The sequence below is a fragment of the Vespa mandarinia genome, chromosome 9 (assembly GCF_050613455.1).
Source record: "Vespa mandarinia isolate Hongniang chromosome 9, ASM5061345v1, whole genome shotgun sequence".
Classification (NCBI taxonomy): domain Eukaryota; kingdom Metazoa; phylum Arthropoda; class Insecta; order Hymenoptera; family Vespidae; genus Vespa; species Vespa mandarinia.
The window spans coordinates 3,903,516-3,930,285 of NC_140818.1; the positions used below are offsets into that span (position 1 = coordinate 3,903,516).

Sequence of the window (26,770 nt, forward strand, 5' to 3'; positions counted from 1 at the left end):
ACAGGTACACATACGTCATCTAATTTTATCACAGAAGAGAGTCAAAGTCATAAACAGTCATTCGTTAATTCTGTTTGTACGCCTGAAACGAACGTTGGGATTAATTTTTTTAAGAAGCAATTTCTTATTGGCTACGCACGCATACTTACGCCGGTTAAACCAAAACGCGTGATTATTACTAAAAGATATAAAAGAAATTTAGTCGTTCATCGTGCTATCGACAATCGTAAAATCATTAATAAAAATCGTAGGAGCGTAAGACGAAGTAAATCTTATGGTCATATATCGAATAAATCATTATTGCGTAGTCAGTCAAATGTTAAGATCAAAACGGTTTTTCCAACGAATGTTTCTCCAAAATTAGATCTCTCTCATTGCAATATAAGAGAATCATCGTTATCTGTCAATTCTTTACCAAGTAAGAATAAAATAGCAGTCTCTCCTTCGGTGATGTTAACGCGTACGAAAAATTTTGAAAATATTTCCGACTCTAACGATGAAAATCAAAGTATATCAATAAGACTTCCGATGCGCCTAAACTCAACTTGTTCGCATCATCTTCCTATAATTGATGTTGTCAAGAAATCAAAATCACCAAATGCTAATTACAACAATTTTCCTTTGTTATCGCATAATGCTAATAGTTTGAATAAAAATATAGAAAATAATGACGCAAATGTTTCTTCAACGATAGAGATAAAGAAAAACTGCAATTTTAAATCTCACGAGGTTGAAAATATTTTAGAAACATTTTCTACCGAAATTGATCAAAATTATACCACCGTAGAGGAAAAGATGTATATTATGAAAACTCCAAATATTAAACGAACAAAAGTTTGGACATGTTGGAATCCAAGAACATGAGAAATTGCAATTACGATGAAAAATTTACTATAATTTCTTTTTCGTTTCTATTTATTATTATTATTTTTTTTTTTTCTTTTTTTTTCATTTCTCCCTCCCCAAATCTTTTTTTATCTTTTACTTTTATTATTATTATTATTATTCTTATTATTATTATTATTTATTTCCCGAGATGATAAGACTGATCGAAGGAGAATTATTATTTTTATAATGTAATATAATTTATTAACAAATTGAATATGCTTGCGTACACAGACTTGTTTATATGTTAAAAGGTTCATTAAAATGAAAGGACCGTTGCAAATAAAAAGATTTTTTTATAATGTCGAGGAACATGCAATAAGAACGATTTAGAACGATCACGAAATTAATGTGAAACGTATTCTCGGACTCGTACTTGAACGCACACATCAATGTCGATCAATAATTGTATGAGCGTTTGTATATTTGTTAATTAAATACATGCAAGTCATTTCATTGTTTCATAAATACCCTCGCCGTTAATCATTATTTATTAATCATTATCACTCTCTTTCTTTCTCTCTCTCTCTTTCTCTCTCTCTCTCTCTCTCTTTCTCTCTCCTTTTTCCTCTCTTATAAATCGCACCATTGTCAAACGATCTTTAAATAAATATTTCATGCTCGATTGATAATATAGAAAAATTCTTTTTGTTTTTTTCTTTCTTCTGTTTTCTTTTCCTTTTATTTACATTGCTTCGAAGTAATGACCTAGCTTTTTATTTTTTTTTTTTTTTTTTTTTACGCGTATCAAATTATCGTAAACATATTAAGTAAAAGCATGGGGCTGTCTTTCGACGAGATTAATTCAAGTCACGAATTTGATTTTAATTTTACAGCAGAAAGGAGAGCACAACTTAATAGGAGTCGATCGCGTACAGGACTGGTTGGATCTGGTTTGCTTGGAAGAGAGCCATAAACGTAAGTTTACATTTGTTTACCAATAATTCAAACAGTAAACACCAATGGCACAAAGCGATTAACACAACCAATTATCTTTTATGTAAATTATAAAAAAAAAAAAAAAAGAAAAGGAAAAAAGATACAAAAAAAATATAATAGAACAAAAAAAGTACTGAATTAAATTTTTAAAAGTACTAGAAAAAAGGAAAAAAAAAAATACTAAATAGAATTAAAGTACCAAAGTACTATATATATAGTTGTTATATCTAATAATATCTATATTTAATACTTCCAATATTATTAGATGTAATTTACAAATGGCTAACACGAATCATTCTTGCAGAAACCTTTTAAGTTCAGCAGTAATATACCAGAATGTCAGATTTCCGTCCTAAACTTGATGCTGTGATGGTTTTACACTTCGGTTATGTTTGGAATGCCAGAGACAACTAGATAGAACACATGGTGTTTCATCCAGCAAAAACGCAAGAAATATCGCGTCCGATTATTATTATTATTATTATTCGTTAATAATAGAACCGTCGGTTGTTAATAAGTTCGATATAGTCTTCCCTTTACGTACTTCGATGTTATCTTCTGGGTACAACGTTTTATCATTAAATTCTTATGAAATAATTTTAAATATAAAAACGGAGCTATGCATCGATATTATTCTAAAAAGCATAAAGCAAAAAGGAACGATTATGATCATGCCGAAAAAACATTTCGTTATTATTTTTAGGAGATATATGATATAATACTGGTAATATCAATATTAGAAAACCTAAAATGTAATTTAAAAAAAGAAAAAACAAAAAAAAAAAAAACAAAAAAAAAACAAAAAAAAAACAAAAAAAAACAACAAAAAAAAAGTTTGAATATATTTAACAAATAGGAATCGATGATCTTGGTGCATAATAATTTTTCTTAATTACGCTTTTAAAACTTATCGATTCTCGCTCAAAAATGAAATTTCATTGCAAATCGAGTCAGTCATACATATCTATGGTATCTTTAGTTATTCTATACTTTTTTTTGGTCTTCTTCTTTTATCTCTGTTTTTTTTTTTTTCCATTTTACAATGCGCTTGTACGAGGACACTGAAAACGGCTCTGATTTAAAGGACGATTGATAATTTGGTGCTCGATAATCCGTAAGAATATCATTCAAATGTCGTGGTAATCAAAATTAATCAATCGTAATCGCGTTTGATTAATAACCAAAGATCAAGTAGCATTTCTTTGTCATTGTCAGCCATTATGAAGATGATTATTAAAATTCAAACGATACGTTAATTCAACGTTGATGTAACGTTAGTTATGTCGTCCTAGTGATATTTAAACATATACATACATAAACACAGATATAGATATAGACAGACAGACACGCACACACATACACACACACATACACACACACATACACACACACATACACACACACATACACACACATACACACACACATACACACACACAACGCACCATGCATGCATATATGCACGCGCTCAAATACATCTCGACATACTTGTGCAACATGTGAGTGCATATTGCCAATATATTTTATACGTGTATAGTATATATGCACATAAGTTTTGTATAGATGTAATTGCAATGTTACTATTATTGTATAATGTTAGATAGCGTTGGATAATTAAATGATTACTGTAAAGTACTTGTCGAGGAAACTGATGTACATATATATATGTACATATACATATGTATATATATATATATATACACATGTCATACGTATATATTATATATATATATATATACATATATATATATAGGTATATGTATGTGATATATATATATCTATATATATATATGTATATATATATACATATATGTTCGTCTCTATTCCATTATAACGTAAGTAATAATGGGAAGATAAAAATGTGTTCTTAATTTTTATTAAATAAGACAAATACACACAGGGAAAAGGAACGCGTGCACCGAATTGTGCACGTCTTTTGTGATATGCAATTGTTTTTATACTATACGAAGAGAGCGTTTACTTACGTTAGAAAAAAGGAGAAACAGGTGTTTTCTATTATTCTTTTTAGTAATGTAACCTTCATTTGAAAGTATTGCATTTATAGGAAAACGTTCAGATATAGTCTTGCAAAGTTGATATTCAGGTGGTCTCTCTCTTTTTTTTTTCTTTTTTTCTTTCTTTCTTTTTTTTTTTTTTTAATGAGAATCACACACTGGTGCAAGTTCCAATCAAGTGATATATTTGTACATAGTTTCTACGTCGTCTAACTTTAAGGAGGCACAAAATTTTCATTTTATAAACTGCTAAATAGAATATAAATATATATATATATAATTTGTGGATAAGTAGAGAAATTAACGCGATCGGGCAGAACGATATATTTCATAAAAAAAAAGAAAAAAAAATAAAAAAACGTTCTGTTTTAGATCGGTATACTCACGAGAACAATAGGTATGATTTTTCGGTAATATGGTGCCAAATTTTTTATTACACGTATACACATTTTGTAAGACATAGAATAAACAATTCTATTTCACTTTCTATGTCTAATATATCAGCTTATTTTACAATATGAATTTTATAATCGTGCCTATTAAAATTGCTCTATAATATACAATTGAATTTATTTTTCGAATCTCAAAGGTCGTACGCTATGATGATAATGAATCATTCATATTATAGTTTAATATCAAAATTTAAAGAAAAATTTGTATCTATAATGTGAATATGTGAATTTTAATAATATTAATGTGTTATTATTGAAACACACAAGACATTCAAGACATCCATCATATCGCAGATTGTATTCATTTGATATTCCCGATATGTAAATATTTTATATATAATTATACATATAATTCACACACACACATATATATATGTATATATATATATATGCATACATATATATATATATATATATATATGTTATATATAGATAAAAGTAGGAGGTTTAAGCAATACCGATGTTAAAAGAAAACCGGGAAAACGTATGTGTCTACATATCTACTCTCGCAAGAGCAAGTTAGAATTGTACGTTTACTCGATAAGGATGGAAAGTGAAAAGCGCGAGAAATCCAGTTTGGTTTAAATACTGCCACCAATGGAATGAAGAAATTGCCGTATGTACGAAAACGATCGCGTGCGAATAAGGAACGATTGCGGACTTTTAAAAAATGCATATTAGCAATCGAAGCGATCTAATTGCTATATAAATGGCATTTTAAATTAGACGAAGGACGGTTAAGAGCTATATATATATATATATATATATATATATATATATATATATATATACCGTTATTGTAATTAATTTTATTTTATATGTAAGTTTCCTAGTATCATTATCTCGGTTTTATAATGCTCATGTAATTATAGTCGAAGTCAGTAATTAGTCACATAAGTCATTCCAGCGAATGACTCGTCTTCGATCGTTCGCCGAACAATAATCGTTTCGTCTCTCGATAGAAAAAAAGATCGACGAAATAAAACAAAATTTAACATCATCGTCTTCTATTGTTTCATCTCGATTTCTTTATTCTTTGTTGCTTTTATTTTTTTTTTTTTTTTTTTTTTAAATAAGCGTAAAAAATATGTATACGAATAATTTTTTTTCAGGCAAGACTAATTCGTACGAGTGCGTATATTTTAATAAGTTTTTCCTGTTCGCGGGTAAGAACCACGAGCCAATGGGATGATTCGTTCTTGATGACGTACGTGATGACGTCATCAAAGAGAAGATTCTTATGCTATTTAAAAGTGAGCGCGCACGAGAAAGAGAAAGAGAGAGAGAGAGAGAAAGAGAAAGAAAGAGAAAGAGAAAGAAAGAAAGCACTAGCGTAAGCGCTATAATTTACATGAAAGCGAATTTGAGATCGATCTCGTCACATTACTATCTTTGATAAATCGTTAGCCAATCGTCGATCGTATTGAGAACTGTATTGATCTTTTTCTTGTTGCTTTCGTTTGATGTAATATGGCCGTTAGGTTGGTCTCGATTCGTTTCACGTGTTTCGTTTTTCAAAGTATAACTTCGTAAAACCTCGTGAGATTTCGTTTCGGTAGAACCAATCGGAAGCCTAGCGTGTCTAAGCAGGTGTTTTCGCGTAATAATATACATGCTAATCGGAGCAGCCGAATTTTCGGGTAAAGTAGTCCTCGTCAGTCAGTTCCTTGTCCGGTGGTCGGCCGTTATACATATACGTAAATAAATTCGAATACGTAAATTTCGACTCGTTCAAACGAGAATATTCAAATTCGTGAACTACTTTTCAATTGATTCCTTCTAAAAGAATCGAAAAGAAAAAAATCAAAGTTGTAATCGAATAAAAAAGAAAAAAAACAAGAAAACAAAAAACGTCGAAGAAGCGAGTTTTAATTCTGTGAAAAGAAAACATTCGATGTATTATTATTTGTTAATTTCGTCAGGGACGCACGGGCATGCACGTAAACGTATTAATTTATTTTATCGAGTTCAAATATTTCTTATAAAAGAATAAAAAAGAGAGAAAGAAGAAGAAGAAGAAGAAGAAGAAGAAAGAAAAGACGAAAATACGACGAATTTCTGTTCATTAGGTATATGTAAAAAAAAAAAAAAAAAAAAAAAAAAGAAAGAAAAATTTTTTACGTTATTGAAGTTAAATTTTAATTGAGGTTAAGATTGTTCGGAAAAAATAATTCATATTGGTATTATTTGACAAAAAGAATTATATAGATATTTATAGGGGAAGAAAAAACTACGTTTGATTTCAATAATCGTATTGAATCTAGAGAGATATAATTAGTCGATATTAATAATATTTTATTAGAAATTGATAGGATTACATGTATGCGTGAGTGTTTCTCAGAGGAGGTTAAGTAATAAAAATAAAAAGTAAAAAATAAAAATAATAGAAAAATGTCGTAAATGAGGAAATAAAAGGAAGGTTTGAAGAAATTAATTTTTGATTTGAAAAAAGAGGTAAATATATTATCCGATATACAACCGAGTCTCTTTTTATCCGGTATTTTTTTTCTTTTTTCTTCGAACGCGATTCACATTTACAGATACACACACATACACACACACACACTTGTATTACGTTTTATTCACATGTTTTATATGCATGTTTAGAAGTTCGCGAAATTACATTAATTAATACGTTAAAAATGTCACAAAAATCGTGCATAATTTTTAAGAAAATATATATACATTTTTCTTTTCTCCTTTCTTTTTCTTCTTTTTCTTTTTTTTTTATTTCTTTTTAATTCATTTTCTTCTCAACGAGACATTAAATTCTCTATCGTGTTTATTAAGAAAATAAAAAGAAAAAGAAAAAAAAGTTTCTAGTGAATGCATTTTTCATATTTTGAATTGTTCTCTCTTTCTCTCTCTTTCTCTCTCTCTCTCTCTCTCTCTCTCTCTCTCTCTCTCTCTCTCTCTCTCTCTCTCTGTATAGTTTACATTTGGTTTAAACAAAAGTTTTATAGTTCGTCGTATAAATCGATTTTTACCGGACATTTTTTTTTTTACATATTTTTCATTTTCTTTTATCTTTGTTTTTTTTTTTTAACGCTACGCACCCTGTCGTATAAAAAAAGATTCAAGTGTATATACACACACATACATACATACATACATACATACATAAATACATACGTACATACGTACATATATATATATATAGTCGAATTTTTTCGTTAAAAAATTTTAATCAAAAGCGTATCCTTTGTTCGGTATCATGGATATAGGAAGGTTCAAAACGGATTGAGATCGGCGGGAATTGAGCGGCAAGTATACTCACCGCGTATACTTCATAGTAGTAGTCGCTCGTCGGAAAGCCGCGAACGTTGTGCTCGGCTCCGGTGCCACTTGTAGTTCGATGCCGGAGAGCGTTCCGAGTTGACCGCGTGCGCGCGCGCACAAGACACAGCAGACGTTTTCTTACCTGCCAGTCTCGGACTCTCCTTTGCCTCTTTTATATCGTTTGTATCGTTCGTCTGCACTTCTTCTTCTTCTTCTTCTTCTTTTTCTTCTTTCGTTCTCTTTTGTCTTGTTCTTCTTTCGTCTTCTTCGTCTTCTTCTTCTCCTTCTTCTTTTTTACTCTTATATGATTTTTCATTATTATATATTCCTTATACTTAATTTTTTTCACCTACGTTCGATCTTCCTCCTCGTGTATGTGCTTTTACTTGTCTACCGTCGCTACCTTTAGTGTGATTTTCGTGAGGAAGGATAGAATGCGAAGGATACCATGAACGTACCCATCGTGTCAGGCGACATCGTGGACGATGAAGAAGATTACAAGCCACGTTTCGTCAGGGTAAGTTTATTAATATTAAATTCTTATTTATGGGATTTTACGAACGACAATGGTGATGACGGACGAAGACGACGGACGAAAATGACAATCACGACGATGATTTTTTTAATTTATCATATTACTCGTTACTTATGTTTTAATCCCTTTAGAAAGTGAAATTTTATTTCTTTTTTTTTTCTTTTTTCTTTTTTTTTTCACTTTTAATAAAAATCGTCCGTCCGAGATATCTTTATGGGAGATTATTTGAGATATCGCGTTTAGAAATATATGGTAATTCTTCTTCTTTTCTTTTTTTTTTTTTTTTTTCTTTAATTTTTGTAAACGAAACTTGTTTTGTAGCTTTAAAAAAGAAAAACAGAAGGAAGAAGAACAAAAAAAAAAGGAAAAGGAAAAATAACTTTTGAATTACGATTATATATAATTAAATCGTATTTATTCGTTAATATCACTTATTGAGGGATAAATTAATACGAACTTTAATTTACAATGATATTTAATAACGTTGTTTACATTATTTCGTAATTATAGTATAACCGTATAACTCATTAGTATATTTAATAATACTAAACTCTATATTTCTAATTATTTGGAAATTTTCGAATTTAATTATTATTTTTCAGAGGACGAAGAAATATACACACACATATATATATATATATATATATAGTAACGATATACATATGCATGTATGTATGTACATAATATATATATATATTTGAATTGTATATTATTAAAATCAATGACACAATAATTTAACGACCTGCTTGTTATTTCTACTTATTATTATCGAAGTAATATTGTATTCAATACAAGCTCCGTTAACGTCTCCTCACGTTGTTCGAATCTATCAGCTGTCTATCTTGCATCGAGTTACGAAATATCCCCCACCTCGAGTTCTCAATTTATCGATTTATGAACTACTATGACGTTCCACGATTATTTCCTTTGAAAAATATCATTTTGTTTCTAATCTCTAATCTTAGGCATAATCATGAGAAATACAATTCGAATAACGATTCGAAATGTTATTTGATTGAACTTCGGTGATAAAATTTTTCAAGTTAATTCCCGATGAAAATAGAATTTATAAAACATTATTTTATACATGCCAATACGTTTTACACGTAAATAATAATAGATTTTTAAAGATATCGTTAAACGACATTGAATGACATTTAAAGGTAAACTTAGGTGAATACTATCAAGACAGTCATTCTATCGGTGATGATATTTAAATGGTGATATATATATATATATATAAAGAAGAAAAATAAGAAAATAAAAATCGAAAAATGCGATCGATCGATTCTATCTGTCTATTTATCTATTTATCTATCTATCTATTTATTTATCTATCTATCTACCTTCTACCTACCTATTTACCTATCTATCTATCTATCTAATTATTTTTTCACAAGTATGCGAAGACGCGTACGATTCGATAAATTTCACCGAGTTCGACCTTTACTTACTAGTTGTTACTTCGTTGAGATAGGAATGAAAATCCAAGCGGTCATTATCGGATGGCGCAAGGAAGACGAAGAAGAATTTCCTTTCACTCGAAGGTATCAGTATAAGCTTCCTAAACGTTTACCGAGATATTCCTTTACCGTTTGTCACGTATTTTCATAAGAATTTTGAAAAAAATAAAATGAAAGAGAGAGTAATATCAATACGAATGGAACATATGCACATATATAACTATTCGAGTTTTCGATACGATCTATACACATATATATATATATATATATATATATATATGTATATATTTATATATGTATATTATTTTTCAGTAATTATAAAAGTGATCTTTGATTTCATGAAAGAATAATATTTGTTCATTATACATTTAATGATATAAAACACAAAAGAAATGATAAATTGAATGATGGAATATTTTTTATTCGGACTGATATATATATATATATATATATATATATATATATATATTAATACGTATGTAGTCATATACTTGGATACAATATAGTTATGTGTATTTTTAATATTTACAATTGATATAAATAGAGCGTCGATAGAGTTTCATAAAAAAATATTATTGTTAAATGTATTTTTTATCGAAAACTTTTCGAGAAGAAAACTCGAAGAGTTCGTGTATAAAACAACTTTTTTTTGTTCTCTTCTTTTTTTTTTTTTTTCCTAAACTCTATACAACAAAATATCCTTGCGACAAGAGGGTCATTCTATTTTAAATAACAGAAAACTTTTTCGTCACGTACTTACTCGCTCGCATTCCACACGTAGGTATTCTATTATTCATTATCGGAAATTTTTGTCCTTTTTTCTTTTCATTCCTTTCTGTATTTTCTTTTTTTTTTTCTTTTTTTTTTCCTGTCAGAATTCTTCGAAGTTGAAAGACAGAAATAGAAGATCGCGAGGATGTATTATCTTTTGTTAAGAGGAAAGTCTAAGAGCGTGTAAACGACAACAAATCTAAAATTCCGATGATATATACAGGATGTTTTAGGATTGAACTTAACCAATCAAATCAAATAAGCACGTTCTATGAGCGATGATATGAGAAATGGAAAAAGAAGAAAGAAAAAAAATGTTATATAAATATATAGATCCGCTTATGGTTCATAAAAATGTTATAAGAAAAATATTAAAACCCAAGAGAAATAGCGAGTTCGTTGTTGATATATCACAATATAATAATAATAAAAATAATAATAATAATAATAATAATAATAATAATAATAATAATAATAATAATGATGTTAAGAATTGATTGAAAAGAATTAATGATCTCTATTCAATTTTGAACTGAACCAAAATAAGCATGAAATTCGGAGATTGATAATATTACTGCGATGTCAAGGTTTCGATTGAAATGGGGGGGGGGGGGGGGGGAGGAAGGACGACATTTTAAAATGAAAATGTAAATCCTGTTTTTTTTTCTTTTTTATTTATTTATTTTTTTTATTTTTTTTTTTAAGTAATGTAGCGTGATAATAATAAAGAAGATTTCTTTTTATGGATTTTTATATAACCATTTCTTTTTCTTGTTTTTTTTTTCTATTCAAAGAATATATTGAAAGCGAAGTGTTTGATCGTTTTAACGTGAAACACTATCTATAATATGAACGATTTAATGAATATATAAGGAAAAGGAAAGAAAATATGAAAATTATAATGAATTGATCGTTATTATTTAAAAGAGATATTAAAAACCGATTAAATATTTCTAAGGTATCTGCCGTGCTATCTAACTTCATCCATCGTATTGCTGTATGCACAATGTTATCTCGTAAGGTAGATAGATAGAGAAAGAGAGAAAAAAAAGAGAGAGAAAGAGATAGGAAGAGAGAGAGAGAGAGAGAGAGAGAAAAGAGAGAAAGAGATATATAGAGGAACTCTTTATATATGTACGCACGTATATCCATGGATATATATATAGGGTATTTCAAAACACATAGACATAATTTTGTTGCCTGATTCAATAAATCAAAATGAAATAAATTAAGCTTTTTATCGAGTAATAAATATTTTTGCATTATATGTATATTTTTTTTATTGTTTATCTCTGTCTAATCGATCAATAGAAATTGTTCGAATTAAATACTTTCGATTCGAATACAATCTTTTAAACATTTCATCGTCAAGATTTCGATTATGTTCGAAGTTTTCTGATATTGTTTCGAATTCGTTGTAAGTAACATTGTAAAAAGCTGTTTAAGTGTTTCACGCGGATAAATATCTATCGAATTTAAGTCAATCATTATATTGAACGAACGACGATAAAACGTTCAAAAGTTTTTACGTTCAAATATGCATCACTTCGAACAATTTCTTACGAAGCCTGATAAACAATCGATACTATACAAAAATATATTATGGGTATTACGATAAATGAGGTCGTTAATTTTGTTGTTGTTTTTTTAATTTTTTTTTTCTTTTTCTTTTGTTCCTTATTTCAACGCGCTGAAAATGCATCGGTTAAAAATAAGTGGCGTGTGTTTTTTAAAAAACCCTGTATATATATATATAAACACACACACACACACACACACACACACACACATATATATATATATATATATATAGAATCGTTGTTATCTCTTAACGTGGAAATTGTAACACGCACGAGCCGTGACTTTGATGCACGCGCATCGAGAGAACACGTCGCGTGCGTATACGTTGCTGCTTGTACCTTAAAGATCTCTGCAATTATTTCAATGAAACGAGGAAAAAGTCACCTGGCTTTTCTATTGTTCTTCGGTTGATTTCACGTCTCACCGTTTCGCCTCGCTCTCTCGCGATCTTACGAAAATTTCTTCGGATTCTATTCGTCCTAACTGCGATCTAAACGTTCCTAGAATAATTTTTTATTCCAGCTTCGTTTGTAATTTTATCAAATTTATATATTATTTTCTATAATGTTAATTAATGAAAATCCAAAAGATTCGTTTTGATGATTAATCATTATTACGTATGCATATGTCAATCGATTAAATTATTTTCTTTAATTTTAATTTTCTTTTTTTTTTTGTTTATTTATTTTATACATTTCAATGGATGATAATTAATGATGATTTAGAGAATGGTTATAAATTTAATTCTTTTCTTTTTTTTTTGGGGTGGACTTAATTCGATAGAAATTTTGTGAATTTTTAATTGTTAAGAAAAGAAATTGTACTTTTTTTTTTTTATGGGACAAGTACTTGTTATAATGTTTATTAAAGCAACGTAAATATGGATAGCGAGAAGATAAAAAATGCGGTTGATAGCATTACTGCCGGTTAGTGTTATATGGAGTTAAATTAAAATTCGATATAAATAATTCAAAATAATTAGAAAGTATTAAATTAATGTAATTTTTATCCTAATTCCTTTAATAACTTGCCACGCAAAGTATATATAATATTAAATTAATATAATTCATTAGTATATATATATATATATGTATATAGGGCATGGAAATATTTTAATTGGAACACTAATAATTCACGATATCCTTGAGAAAGAATAACGAATAATCTTGTGTATCTTTCCACTTGACCTTTTTTTTTCTCATTTCTTTTTATTTCTTTTTCTTATTCTTCTTTTTTTTCTTTTTCTTTTTTTTTTTTTTTTGAATGATATATAATCACCCTTCTACCATTATTATCGTCGTGCACGAGATAACGACATTGAGATCAGGAAGATTTGATAAAAAAAAAATGCCATCGTGCTGATATAGTTATTTCAATCGATTTAATTTCGTATCATCGTACAACTCAACCGGCAGTCTTTTCTTCTTTCGTAATTTTCCAAGGCGACCTCCGAATCCACAAGAATATTCTTACGTAATAATAAATCTAATGGCTGGTTATGAGAATAATGTCGTTGTTGTGTTACACACGACGGGAGCAATAATTAACGTTCGATGGGTATGTGATTTTTTTCGACCCCATTATAATGTATATACATACATATGTATGTAAATGGGTATGGTGTAACCTATATGAATACGGGTATACATATAATATATATTTATTTATACATATATGTACAATAGTAATAAGTATTTATGCATATATGTATTACAATATAATATATCTAATGCTATGTCTCGTCTTTCGTATATGTGAAATATTTGTTAGTGTTAATCGTCATCGAAGCCAACGTAGTTTTACGTTTCGTCCTCGTGTTACTTTTTAACATCGATGCTACTACCAACGCGTATATATATATATATATATATATATATATATATACACACATACATATATAGCACGTAGAAAATGAGTCGACATGATACGACGAACTTGATCACGTTGCAGTGTCTCTTTCTTTGTTTCTCTTTTTCTTTTTTTATTCAGTTATACTTTCTCCCTCTCTATCTCTTTCTCTCTCTCTGAAAGAGAGAAATGTTAGGCGCATTAAGTTTAATTACTTCAATTAAATTAACGTCTTCTATGTGAACGAATGAATTAAATAGCATACTTTTCATTATTCTTTTTCAATTTAATTTGAAAATATAAGCCCATATAAAATCTTATGAGTTATAAAATAAAGAAATATATATATTTCTTTTTCTTTTCTTTTTTTTTTTTTTTGAATACAATATTTTATATATTTGTCATTCGTAAAAATTAAAAATCGACAATGGCATAATCAATATAATCGTATATTAGAAATTTGTCTTGGAACGTTATTAAATTGTTAAAAATTTTATTTTGAATTAATTTCTAGAGCAACGTTTGAAAATTTGTACGATTAATATCATAAATAATTTCGATCAAGAATTAGCAACGGGATTTTTGCGAAAGCATAACGTGAAAAAGTATCGAACTGGTTTATAATGGGCCATCGTGTACATCTCAAAGTTTTTATATTTTTATGAAGGAACGAGAAAAATTTGTGTTTAAAAGAGAACAAAAGAACAGAAAAAAAACCAAAAAAAAGAAAGAAAAAAACGATCAAGTCCGTCGGTACGTTTAATCTTCATTATTTATAACATCAGATTAAAATGATTTCGATCCTGGGACATAATTCTCCGAAATAATTAACACTTGTATCGTACGACAAGTAGCATGATTGTTTTTACAATTTGTCAGATTTATCGGACCGGTTTGAGAAGTATTCGAATATTGTTGTTGTAACGAGTTCGACCACTTTCAGGACAAGCTCGTAGACGCATCCTCATCCTCCCGCGTTATATACTCTTGTGTGGTTTACTTATACATACTTGTGTAGGACGAGTATATGTTTGTTTATGTGGGTTAGCCTCATTTGAAAGTAGATTATGTACGCAAGGTCGCCTGCTGTTCTTCGCTCGTTTCACGTGTTTTCCGTGCGTATATTCCGTCGTAGAAAGAAACAGAGAGAGAGAGAGAGAGAGAGAGAGAGAGAGAGAGAAAGAGAGAGAGAGAGAGAAAGAGAAAAAGAGAGGTTTCCTTTACGTGCCGACTGTTAAGTTTGAAACTTTTTCAACTTGCTGTTCTTTTACACGTGTACGTTTGTAAATCATATTTCTTTTATATCAAACAAAAGTTTTTGCGCCGTTTTAATTATCGTACATACATAAGTGTACGATGTATGCATAACCTACATATGTTTCAAACGTTTCATATGTTTCTAAGAAGTCATTGGTAGAGTGTGAGATAAATAAGAAGAGAGAAAAACAAAGCGAGAAGAAAAAGTTCATAAAACAATGTCCGTCAAGAAAAATTATAGGAAAAGATATCAAATCACGTATATGTATGTATGTACATATGTATGTGAGATATAATCGGAATTGTTTAATTATTAGTTATGATTGTTTAAAGTTATTATAATTGTTATTTGAAACTTTTGATAACGTCGATGGTATGTTAAAATTTGATTAAAAAAAAAACAGGTTGTTAAAATTTGATTAAAAAAAAAAAAAAAAACATTCTTATTTTATATTATATATGATTATTTATAATATTATATAACAATGATTAAAATATACATAGACGTACTGGTATATATTTGTTGGTTAAGATTAAAAAAAAAGAAACATTTTTATATATATTTTTTTTTTTTTTTTTTTTTTTTTTTTTTTGAAGTAATACATTATTTATGATTATATGTGTATAAAATAGAAATCATTTCGTTGGTTAAGTTCTATCGTCGATTTTTTTTTTGGAAAATTGCAGAAATGCATTTATGATATAGTTCGTGCATCAGAAGTTTGAAAATCGTTGAAATTTACGAAATAGAATTTTTTTTTTCACGACCTAATTTCGAACTCGGATTGATGGATTAATAGAAAGCACGCTATCGTGCTATTCGTGCTATTCGTATAGATCATAGATCATAGATCATGTATCATGCATTTTTAGTAGAATTTAAAAATTTGTACCTTTCTAGACAAAAAGAATAAGAATTTCGAAGAAAAATACTATAATATAATAAATAAAGATTAAAACATATTGTATCAATAATTTTATATAAATCTAAATATATCGTAATTTTTGACAATATAAGATAAATATTAAAAATGATATAATATTATACATAATAATAATAGAAAATTTTAAATATTATTTGAAAAATTTTACCGATCTAAGATATAATTATATTATTACAAATATTATATAAAATAATTATATTCAAGATTTTAATATAATAATAAATATTATTATTTTTATTTTTTCCTCATCAATTCTATATACATATATAATATATCTCCAATATGAATTTTTAATCATGATCACGTTCGATCTCTACTCGAACATGTACTTTTAACGATCGATCTAACTTGCCATACGTTGTTCTACTAATCCAGACTTCTTTTCCTTTTCCGTTCTTCGAGATCGCAAATAATGATTTCTTATGGTAGGTAGAAAATTCTTTTACGTATATGTATATCTATGTATCGTATTACATACATAGTATATATATATATATATATATATATATATATATATACTTAGTATAGGAAAGCGTAGTTATCCGGGACTTTCCCTGCTGGCACGATCCGATACTTGCGTAAGACACAGGACGAATTTAAAACAATCTCCATTGATCGTTCGTTTAATGGGTGGTTGTAAAAAAATGCTGTAGAAAAAAAGAAAAAAAAAGAAAAAAGGAAAGAAAAGAAATATTGCATTTAATCGATGGAAATTTCGTTGTATCGAAGGATGAATATTAATTGTTCGAAAAATTTGTCCCATCGAACAAAACGAAGCGGTCTCAATGATACTCTTTAAATACTTTCTCTTTTTTTTTTTTCTATTTTTATATCGTACTTTAGCATTAGTTCTGTTAAAATGAGTCTGGTATCGTAAATCGTTAGAAAGAAAAAATAGATCAATTCGATCGTCTTCAAAATTGCATACCAGTACTTATATATATATGTCCTTCCCTTTTTTTTTTTGTTTTTTTTTTTTTTATTAATAATTAACAATCAACAGGACTAAAGTTATGTCGAAACAATGAGTAGTTCTTTTTTTTTTTCGACACCATCCTTGTAAGAAGTGTAAGAAGTATTATTCGACTTCTTAAAAATATATATAGTCAGAGAAAACTTCGACCTTCGAGTCGATCGAAGATCGAAGCTCGATCATTCCATTCAACATCACATACTCGTTTAAGATACATTCAGTATTATAAACTCGTTCAATATACTCGTTCAATCACCTTTAACTCGATATATACTACTCGCTAGGAACAGTCATTCAACGTTCAATAATCTTAAGTTTTTTTCTTTTTTTTTTTTTTTTCTTTTCTTTTCCTTTTTGATAATCGCGATCAATCTTATGGAGTTTTAGTTTTGCACTGAATCTTACTTATTCGTTATATTTATTTTCTCTTGATTTTTTTTTCTTTTTTTTTTTTTTCTTTCGTTATCGACTACTCGATTATATTTAAGATTAATTTCATACGTTATAATGCGAATTATTATTCGAGGGTGACTTTATCGATGAGTTTTTAAATTTTCAAGATGAAAATGTATTACACGGTGAAATTTATCCCTTAAAAATCTAAGAGATCATAAAAGAGAAGAGTAAAAGTTTAAATACAGTCGGATAGATAATTTGTTATTAGAAATTATGTGGAATAGTTTTTATTTATATTTAGGAATAAAAAAAAAGAGTTAAATTAAATATTTATATGAAATAAAAACTGGATAGTTTTATCTTGAAAAAAAAAAGAAAAAAAAAAAGAAAAGTACGAAATAAGTAAGAAATTGATATAATATTTGTCTTATAAATATCGAAATGAAAAAAGATTTTTAAGAAAGAAATAATTTAATCATCGCGAATAATCTTAATGATTGCTTTTAATAGTTATGTCTAAACATAATTACATAACAGATTTAATTAAAAAATTGCAACGTATTAATGTTCAAAATAATATTATATACGTTGTTTTTCTTTGAATGTGGTATAAGTTCGATTTTGGAAAAAAAAAAGAAGAAGGAAATGAGTCAAAGCTAATTTAAGCTAAAGATGAGAGTGAATGTCTCCAGTTTATATTTACAATAATGTAGTCAATACGATACAATATCCTCATGAATTAGTCAAGAGAAGTTTTTCTTTTAAATGAATAGAGAGTGCATTAATGTTTCCTTTACAATTGATATAAGTCCGTTTGCGTTTCACAAAAACATTGTATTACTTCGTGAATATATATATATATATATATATATATATATATATATACATACAATTGGTAACATATTAAAATAAAACATATTAAAAAATATTTAAAGTATAAATATATGTTTATTAACGCTTAAAAATATCTTTAAATATATTAAAAAAATTAAATATCTAATAAGTAAGAAATATTTGCAGATAATATTTTCAACGAAAACAATTCAAATTATCGTACCAAGATATTGATTAAATGTAATTGATGAATATTCAAATTAATTAAATGAATTAATAGTTATTCATTAAATTTTTATAATAATATATATGTATATATATATATATTTTTTTTTAATAGATCATATATTTTTTTCTGTAACAATGTCGATAGAAAAAGTCATGCGTTAAAGAGTTCGTTTCGCTTATATAAAAACTATATAATCCACGTCAGATTATTTCGTTATGGAGGAAAGAACAAAAAAAAGGTGTGCTTTTCGAATGGAAAAAGGGTCGCGAAAAATGGCACGCCAAGAGGCGTCATGATTGGTTAGCAGCGCATGTAATGAGAAGTGCTATCCTAAGACTTCCTCCCCTTGGCTTTATCAAGTCCCTACCTTCCGTGACATGCTACTTTGCTTTTTTCCGTCATGATAAAAAATCGATAGTAATTATTCTCTCGTGAAAGAGAGAGAGAGAGAGAGAGAGAGAGAGAGAGAGAGAGAGAGAGAGAGAGAGGGAGAGAGAGAGAGAGAGAAAACAAAAACAAAATAAAAACGATCTATTATCTCTCTATCATGGATCTTTGTTGAACTCAATTTTCATTCCCCTTGAAAATAAAAAAAAATAAAAAAAAAAAAGAAGAAGAATAAAGAAAAAAAGAAAAAGAAAAAGAAAAAGAAAAAGAAAAAGAAAAACTAGAAAACTTAAGATTAAAGATTAGAAAGATAACTATCGAGTTCAAGTGTTTCTTGTTCAGTGAATATAGCGTTGAATGTTAATTATTATATGGAAGTATATAAGTAAATGAGAAATTAAATAAGAATAAATGAAGAATAATAAATGAAGAAGTTCATGTACGCTTGTCTTTAAGATGGATTATATTGTACGATTATATGTATCTTCGATTTTATTATATAGATTATATCGTGTAATTAAAAAGGATAGTTCTTCGATATATGTCGTTTTAAATTTTTAAATATTGATTTATTAGAAATTTATTCGTACATCTTGTTATTTTTTTTTTAGAATTATCATAGAGAGAGAGAGAGAGAGAGAGAGAGAAATATATTGAGTCTAGTAATTATTTTTTTTTTTCAAACTATTAAAATAATCGGCCAATCGAATTATTTTCGATTAAATTCAGATTTACTTTACTAACCGCAATTTCGTTCGATCCATTTGGAAAAGTCTTGAAAAAGAAAAAAAAAAGAAAGAAAAAAACAAAACAAATTGAAGGAAATAAAAGACTCGATTAAATACGACGTCTTTTTTGTTTTCTTTTCGCAAGAATAGTGACCACAGAAAGCATTGTTATGCCATCGTTTTGTTTCATTTATGGAAGAAGAATGATTTAATAATGCTTCAGAAATATCATCGCTTTAAACGCATTCTTTCCCACTTATTATATACATACCTCTTCAGTTTTACATATTTGAGCATAACATAACGTGATAATTAATAACTGTAAAAATATATATTTATTAAATTACATCGTGCTACTTTAAAATGTGATTTTAAAATCGCATAAAATTATCGCGCGTTTTCTATTGAAAAAAAATGCATTTATTTACTTACGTTACACGTACATTCACGTATAATCATTGTAAATATTAATAAAATGCAATTATCATTATTGATAGATAAATAATAATAGTCGCAAATAGAAAGTTCAGAAAGTTAACGAGTTTGGATGGCGCGGCCTATCATTTAACTGGCCTTAAAGATTAGAATTGTATTTAACGAGATTTTAATACCTCCATACGTAAAACGCTTCACGTACACGTATGTATGTATGTATGTATGTATGTATGTATGTATGTATGTATGTATGTATGTATGTAAATAAATACGTACGTATTGCGGGAAATTGTAAAAGTTCTATCAATATAAAAAATCTCTAGTCGGTAAGCGATCCGATAAAAAGGTCTGATAAATTTTAGTCCTGAGAATTAGAATTTAGAAAGTACACAATGGTACGAGTTTCACGCATTTGCTTAAACAATGTTGATCGTTCGTTTTAAACATCGTTACCTTGATACCACGAGCTATGTCGCATGAAAGGCGAAGCCAACTCGAAGCAAAGAACGTCTGGCACAAAACCAATATACTTTCCGATGGCTATTACTTATGGTTGAACGATCGAATCGAAGAGTTGGATTCGACTACAGCAACTTTCAAAATATTTCATTTCCATAATCTCACTCGTTCTTGCACTACGAGTATATCTCTTCGTTTTTATGATATTAAAAAAAAACATAAATGTAAAATATTCTTCATGAGCTTTTATAAATATTTATATATGTATATATATATGTGTATAATAATGAGTGACATTAGAATATCTTTGATTTGATTGATTAATTGATCGTATAAATAAAATATTTTGTATAAATCAAGAAATCTTCTTTTTTATTATGAAATTTAAAAAAATGTAAAATATTCTTCATAAGTTTATATATACATATATGTGTGTATGTGTGTGTGTATGTATATATAATAATGAATGACATTAGAATATCTTTGATTTGATTGATTAATTGAACGTATAAATAAAATATTTCGTATAAATTAATTTATAACCGATTACTTATTTATTTCATAATTACATCACTTAAATGTTTATTATCATTAGATTTATGTTAACAAATAGAAAAGAAAATGTCAAGAATATATTACTCGGTAACAAATTAAATTTTATATATATATATATATATATATAAACATATACATTAAATATAAACTTTATAAATTAAATCAAATTCTAATAATGTTGTATAAATTTGCATTTACATTCTAATGCATTCTATATATTTTTTTTGATCTTTTCTTTTAATATAATAACATTAATACGATATTTTATAAACCAGAGAAAAAAAAGAAAAAGAGAGAGAGAGAGAGAGAGAGAGAGAAAGAGAGAAAGAGAAAAAAAAAGTATAACTTTATTATTATTCCTTTCATAATAGATTTATTTATCTTGAAACGGATTGTAAACGATAATAGAAATGTTCGAAGCGGAATGAGAATAAAATTGTTATAGCTTGATGGTTGCCGCATTTAGAATTTGCACCTGTCGGCAAGAATATACATCGAAATACGATAGATTAAAACGGTGGCTAATATCGTATGCCGACAACGATAACCCCCCGTCGTTGTCTCCCTTCACCCCTGATTCCAATCCTTCGAATCGACTGAACGACCGACCAACCAACCGCCCCCTCCTTTCGAGTCATGAGTCATTGAGCGTGAGGATACAAGGAAGGTGAAGGGAAAAGAGAAAGAAGGAGAGGAAGAGGTCAGGATCCATAAGAAAAGACACTGTTAGGCTGATTCAAGAAGGGACAGCACGTGCTCGACCCATTCGGGGTCTTTTGCGCGTCAAGGTGCGATGATTCATTGTTTGTGGGGTTCATTGTTAGCCCGTCGTTTCACGGACATCATTATCCTAACTGTGATATTGTTTCGAATCGTTTAGACAGAAAAAAAAGTTTTCAGAGAATGAGAACCCAAATTAATTAACTTTTTTCTTTTTTTTTATTATATAATATGAATAATATAACAATATTTTATTCTTTTAATATTTGATACGTTCTTCTCTTTTCTTTTTTTTTTTTTTTTTTTTTTAATATTAGAAACATCGGATCAGGTCTAATATATATATTTTTTCTTTTTTTCAATAATACAGCTCTTATATTTCTCTTCGATAAAAGTGCATTTTTCAAATGTTCCATCTTCATTAGATTTTTTTTTGTATTCCATTTGAAAAATATAATATGTATTTTGTTATATAATATATATATATATAGATATATTTATTCATTTTTCTCAATAGAGAATTTTGGGATATTATAATAATAATAATAATAATAATAATAATAATAATAATAATAATAATAATAATAATAATAATAATAATAATAATAATAATAATAATAATAATAATAATAATAATAATAATGAGAGCAAGGTGAGAATGTGAAACAGTACTTGATGTAATCATAAAAAAAAATATTGAACTTTTTAATTATTTCAGTTGGAATGTCAATAATTTGGATTATATCAGCCGGTGCGTTTTTGTATCGGTTTTACATAATGAAATGTAAAAGTGTTTTACGTAACGAATAGAACACTTACACCAATAAATCGTACAGCGTGGAATAAGAAAAAAAAAAGAAAAAAAAGAGAAAAGAAAATAAAGGAAGATAACATTTTATTCCAATAAATTGTGTCATACTTTGATCCATCTGAATTCATGGTAATTATTATCATCGGACATCGAATTTTTTTTTTCTTTTTTTTTTTCTCTTTCTCTACTCTTCTTCTTAATAATAATAATAATAATAATAATAATAATAATAATAATAATAATAATAATAGTAATAATAATAATAATAATAATAATAATAATAATAATAATAATAATGATAATAATAATATTAAAATTGTAAAAAACAAATTACCCTTACAAGCTTACGTAATCTTTGTCGAATTTACGAGCGAAAGTTCATAAGTGCAAGCGTGGATAATTATATTTCGTTCGAATTTCGAAACGAGCACGATATATATATATATATATATATATATATATATATATATATATATATATATATGCTCCGATCGATAACCATGGCCATTAGTGCGAAAGTGATCTTTAAAGAGAGAAAGAGAGAGATAGAGATAGAGAGAGAGAGAGAGAGAGAGAGAGAGAGAGAGAGAGAGAGAGATAGAGAAATAGAGAGAGAAAGATACTTATTGCCTCACATACGTGACATCGAACGTTAACATAAAAAAGATCTATATACATTATGTAATCGATTACATAAGTCAATCAATTAAGGTGACCGTCGAGAAATACAAAAATCTTAGTCACCGATGGCTATTAAAATCATCCATTCTATTTCTTTTTCATTTTTTTTCATTTTTTTTTTTTTTTTTTTTTTTATTTTCCTTTAACGACGATCTGACCAAATGCCTATGTGACAAAATTTGTTCGCGAACAAATTGCATTTTTATAAGGATAATAAATTAAATTATCTTGATTAATGCGAGATTTATTTTTATAAAATAATATATATATATATATATATATATATATATTGTAGATATTAATTATTAATTTAAATATAAAAACGGAAATATTTTATGGAAATAAATATGAAAATGAAAAAATTTTATTGCAGTATTTTTTTCTCTTTCTTTTCTTTTTTTTTGGTTTTAAAATTTCACTAAATAATTAAATTATTGCAGAGACACATTATACTATGCATTAAATTACATTATATATTAATATTTTGTAATTCCGTTACAACATACATTTTTAAGATTTAACCTCATGTTTTACATTGACATGTACACACACACACACACACACACACACACACACACACACATGCATATTTCTTTTCCCTTAATATTCCAAGTTCTTTTTTCATTCTCAAGAAATTAAATTATTTCATTTCGAGCACAGTTAAGGAGCAATATAAAGTACAATATTTTGTAACGGTGAACTATAATCGATAAACGAAATACACGAATAGACGAGTTAAAGAAAGAATGAAAGAAAGAAAGAAAGAAAAAGAGAATGAAAGAAATAAATAGGAAAGATCTATCATTAGGTTTACCGAAAATTAAGTTGAAACGATTCTCGCAGATTCATTGGTAAATCAATCGAGCGAAGAAATGAGAAGGTCTTTTACTTCTACGAATCTCCAATCGTTCCTGTGGTCCAGCTTTCTAACGGCAAATATTTCAAACCAGTCTCCGGTATGCGGAGCAATAATACACTCGCCCATATATACCAACGTGAGCGAATAACTCGTGGCTAGTTAAACTATACGCGTAATACATATATAGTTATAAAAGTCAATGTATGTATGTGTGTTTTCCGTGTGCGTGTATGTGTATAATACATTCTCATAAAATTTCTGAAGAATTCCGAACATACCACTTCCGTTTAAGTCTTTCGACGTTCGATCAATTTTCCCTTCGAAAGAAAAACTGTTCTTAACATTTCATTTTCTCTTTTATTTTATCTTTCGATCTTTCAATTAACAAGTATTTTCAGAAAGAAATGTTATATTAGTTATTTATCATATTATATAATTATTTATATTAATATACATATGTATATATATAATATGTAAATAATATGGTAATATTTATATTATATATAATAATAATAAATTATTACATAAATAAAAAATATATAAATATTTTTTTATTTGGACGCAATTAATTTATTTTATATTATATATAATTATTATTATTATTATATATATATATATATATATTTGTATGTATATTACAATAGTTATAATATAAATATAATTATTATATAATCAATTATATAAATAATATGTCTATGATTAATAGATAAATATTATAATTGTAAAGCGGAGATAATTATTATTTTTTCTTTCTTTCTTTCTGTCTTTTTTTTTTTTTTTTTAATTTGGATTATTGCAATCCTTTTTTATGAAACTGACAATTAATTTTATAATATATCGTAATATGGCATTTTACGGGGGTTAATTGATTGAGTTCGAGTCGAGGTAATTCGTCATATTTTTTTTCGTTCTTTTTTTTTTCTTTTCTTTTTTTTTTTTTTTCGTTATATCCCATCGATCATTATAATGCTATACATGTATGATTTTTATTGGAGAAAACGAACTCATCATTATATCTCGAGGGGAGATAGGCTGGCACGTGAGCTTACCCTTTCACATTTGTAACTATATAAGTATGTACTTACGTACGTCCTAATGAACGATCGACTCCTTTCTATCGGCCCCAAGGCATTTACAAACATTACTAATTAACTCGTCGTCCTGTTTTGATAAAAAAGAAAAAGAAAAAGAAAAAAAAAAAAACAAAAAAAAGAAAAAGAAAAAAAAACAAAAAAGCAACAAAAAAAGAAAAAAAGTGTCTCTTACGAAAGATCGCTCGAAGAAATACACGAAACACAGAAAATTGACCATAGGTATTTTCGATGTCTATTGATATTTTGAAATGTTATAGAGATTACTTTTTATTCTTATCTTTCGCATTTTTCACTTTTTCCGATATTTATCTCTCGTATTCGTTTCTTCTTTTAAAAATTATTCTAAATTTTATAATATATAAATAAAGTTCCCGAATGTATTCATTTAATTTTTCTGTTAAATAAATAATATAAAAATTTATTTTACTTGTCCGATCGTACAGACTTTTAAATCGTTTCCTTCGAGGAAAGAAAGAGAAAACAAATGTTTAGAAGGGAAGAAAAAAATTCACATACCGTGTATAAATGTAATATTACATTATGACACAAATAGGATGCGAGAAAAATTGTTTATATTGTTGTTTTTTTTTTCTTTTTTTATTTTATTTTATTTCATTAGACGGTATTTGAACGTGGGACAGGTTCGTTACGATCGATTAGTATTTTAATCGACGTTTGTGTATCATTAGGAGCATATACGCATACAGATAGTGATAACTTTTAATTAAAGAAATAATTTCAAGAATAATAACTGATGGGTATTCATTTTCCCGTATTGAAAATACGAACGAAGAATGGGATAAAGTGATAGAAAGAAAGGAAGAGAAGATCGCGTGCAAAGTAGAGAAGGACAATTTAATTTTTTTAATCATCGATAAACTTCACTTTCTTCGACGGCTACAAAAAAAAAAAAAAAAGAAAAAAAAGAAAAAAACCGGAAGTCAAGAGTATTGCCTTCGACTTCGATCACGTGATACTTATCCATTAAAATCACGGTAACGTTCGATCGTTCGACTAGAAATGGCTTCACAGAGTTCGTTGATACTATCGTCCTTTTTTTTTTCTCTCTTTCTCTCTTTTTCTCTCTCTTTCTCTTTTTTTCCTTTCGTTCTATATAATTATATATATATATATACATATATACATATATATATGTATATATAATTGTATAGTGACGTTATGCGAATATATTAATTCATACACTTATGGCATTATCATTTTTCGTTTATTTTTATTAATTATCTCAAAACGATAATTTCAATTCTATTACTATATTTATTCTTTCCAATTATTTCTTGAATATTTTTAATTAAAAAAATCCTTTTTTTTTTCTTTTTTCTTTTTTTTTTCATTTATTCATTTATCATCTCGTCTTGTTTTTCCTTCTCGACGTTGATCGGATATAAATTTTTTTGTTTTCTTTTCTCTCTCTCTCTCTCTCTCTCTCTCTCTCTCTGTCTGTCTGTCTGTTTTTCTCTTTTACCTTTCTTTTCTCACCGTCGTCGTATACAGCTGGAGTCTCTCGGCTTCCGTTCATTCGCCCTCTCTTCCTCCTCCACCCTACTCTCACAGTCACCTTTCGCACGTGGCATTATTTCACCGGTAACCAGGTGTTCCTTTTCTTTCTTTCTTTTTTTTTC

The 26,770-nt window shown here is 27.6% G+C and overlaps 2 protein-coding genes across 8 annotated transcripts in view; both read left to right on the top strand.

Moving 5' to 3' along the window:
* Nucleotides 1-5,307, top strand: part of dia (diaphanous related formin 1) — a 31,260-nt gene extending 25,953 nt beyond the window's left edge. For 4 of the 6 annotated variants that reach the window (XM_035870162.2, XM_085659402.1, XM_035870163.2 and 1 more), the window contains one exon: nt 5-976. In XM_035870162.2, coding sequence (XP_035726055.1) covers nt 5-864 — 860 coding nt within the window. In that variant the 3' untranslated portion in view covers nt 865-976. Of the gene's footprint in view, nt 1-4; nt 977-1,721; nt 1,804-2,128 lie in introns of those variants that run through there. The other 2 variants (XM_035870165.2, XM_035870164.2) reach the window with 2 other exon arrangements.
* Nucleotides 5,308-6,001: 694 nt separating this feature from the next.
* The window catches only part of Rhp (GTP-Rho-binding protein rhophilin), a 48,623-nt gene continuing 27,854 nt past the window's right edge, over nt 6,002-26,770 (top strand). Inside the window, exons 1-2 of one of the 2 annotated variants that reach the window (XM_035870167.2) lie at nt 6,002-6,237; nt 7,980-8,087. In XM_035870167.2, coding sequence (XP_035726060.1) covers nt 8,019-8,087 — 69 coding nt within the window. In that variant the 5' untranslated portion in view covers nt 6,002-6,237; nt 7,980-8,018. Of the gene's footprint in view, nt 6,238-7,584; nt 8,088-26,770 lie in introns of those variants that run through there. The other variant, XM_085659404.1, reaches the window with a different exon arrangement.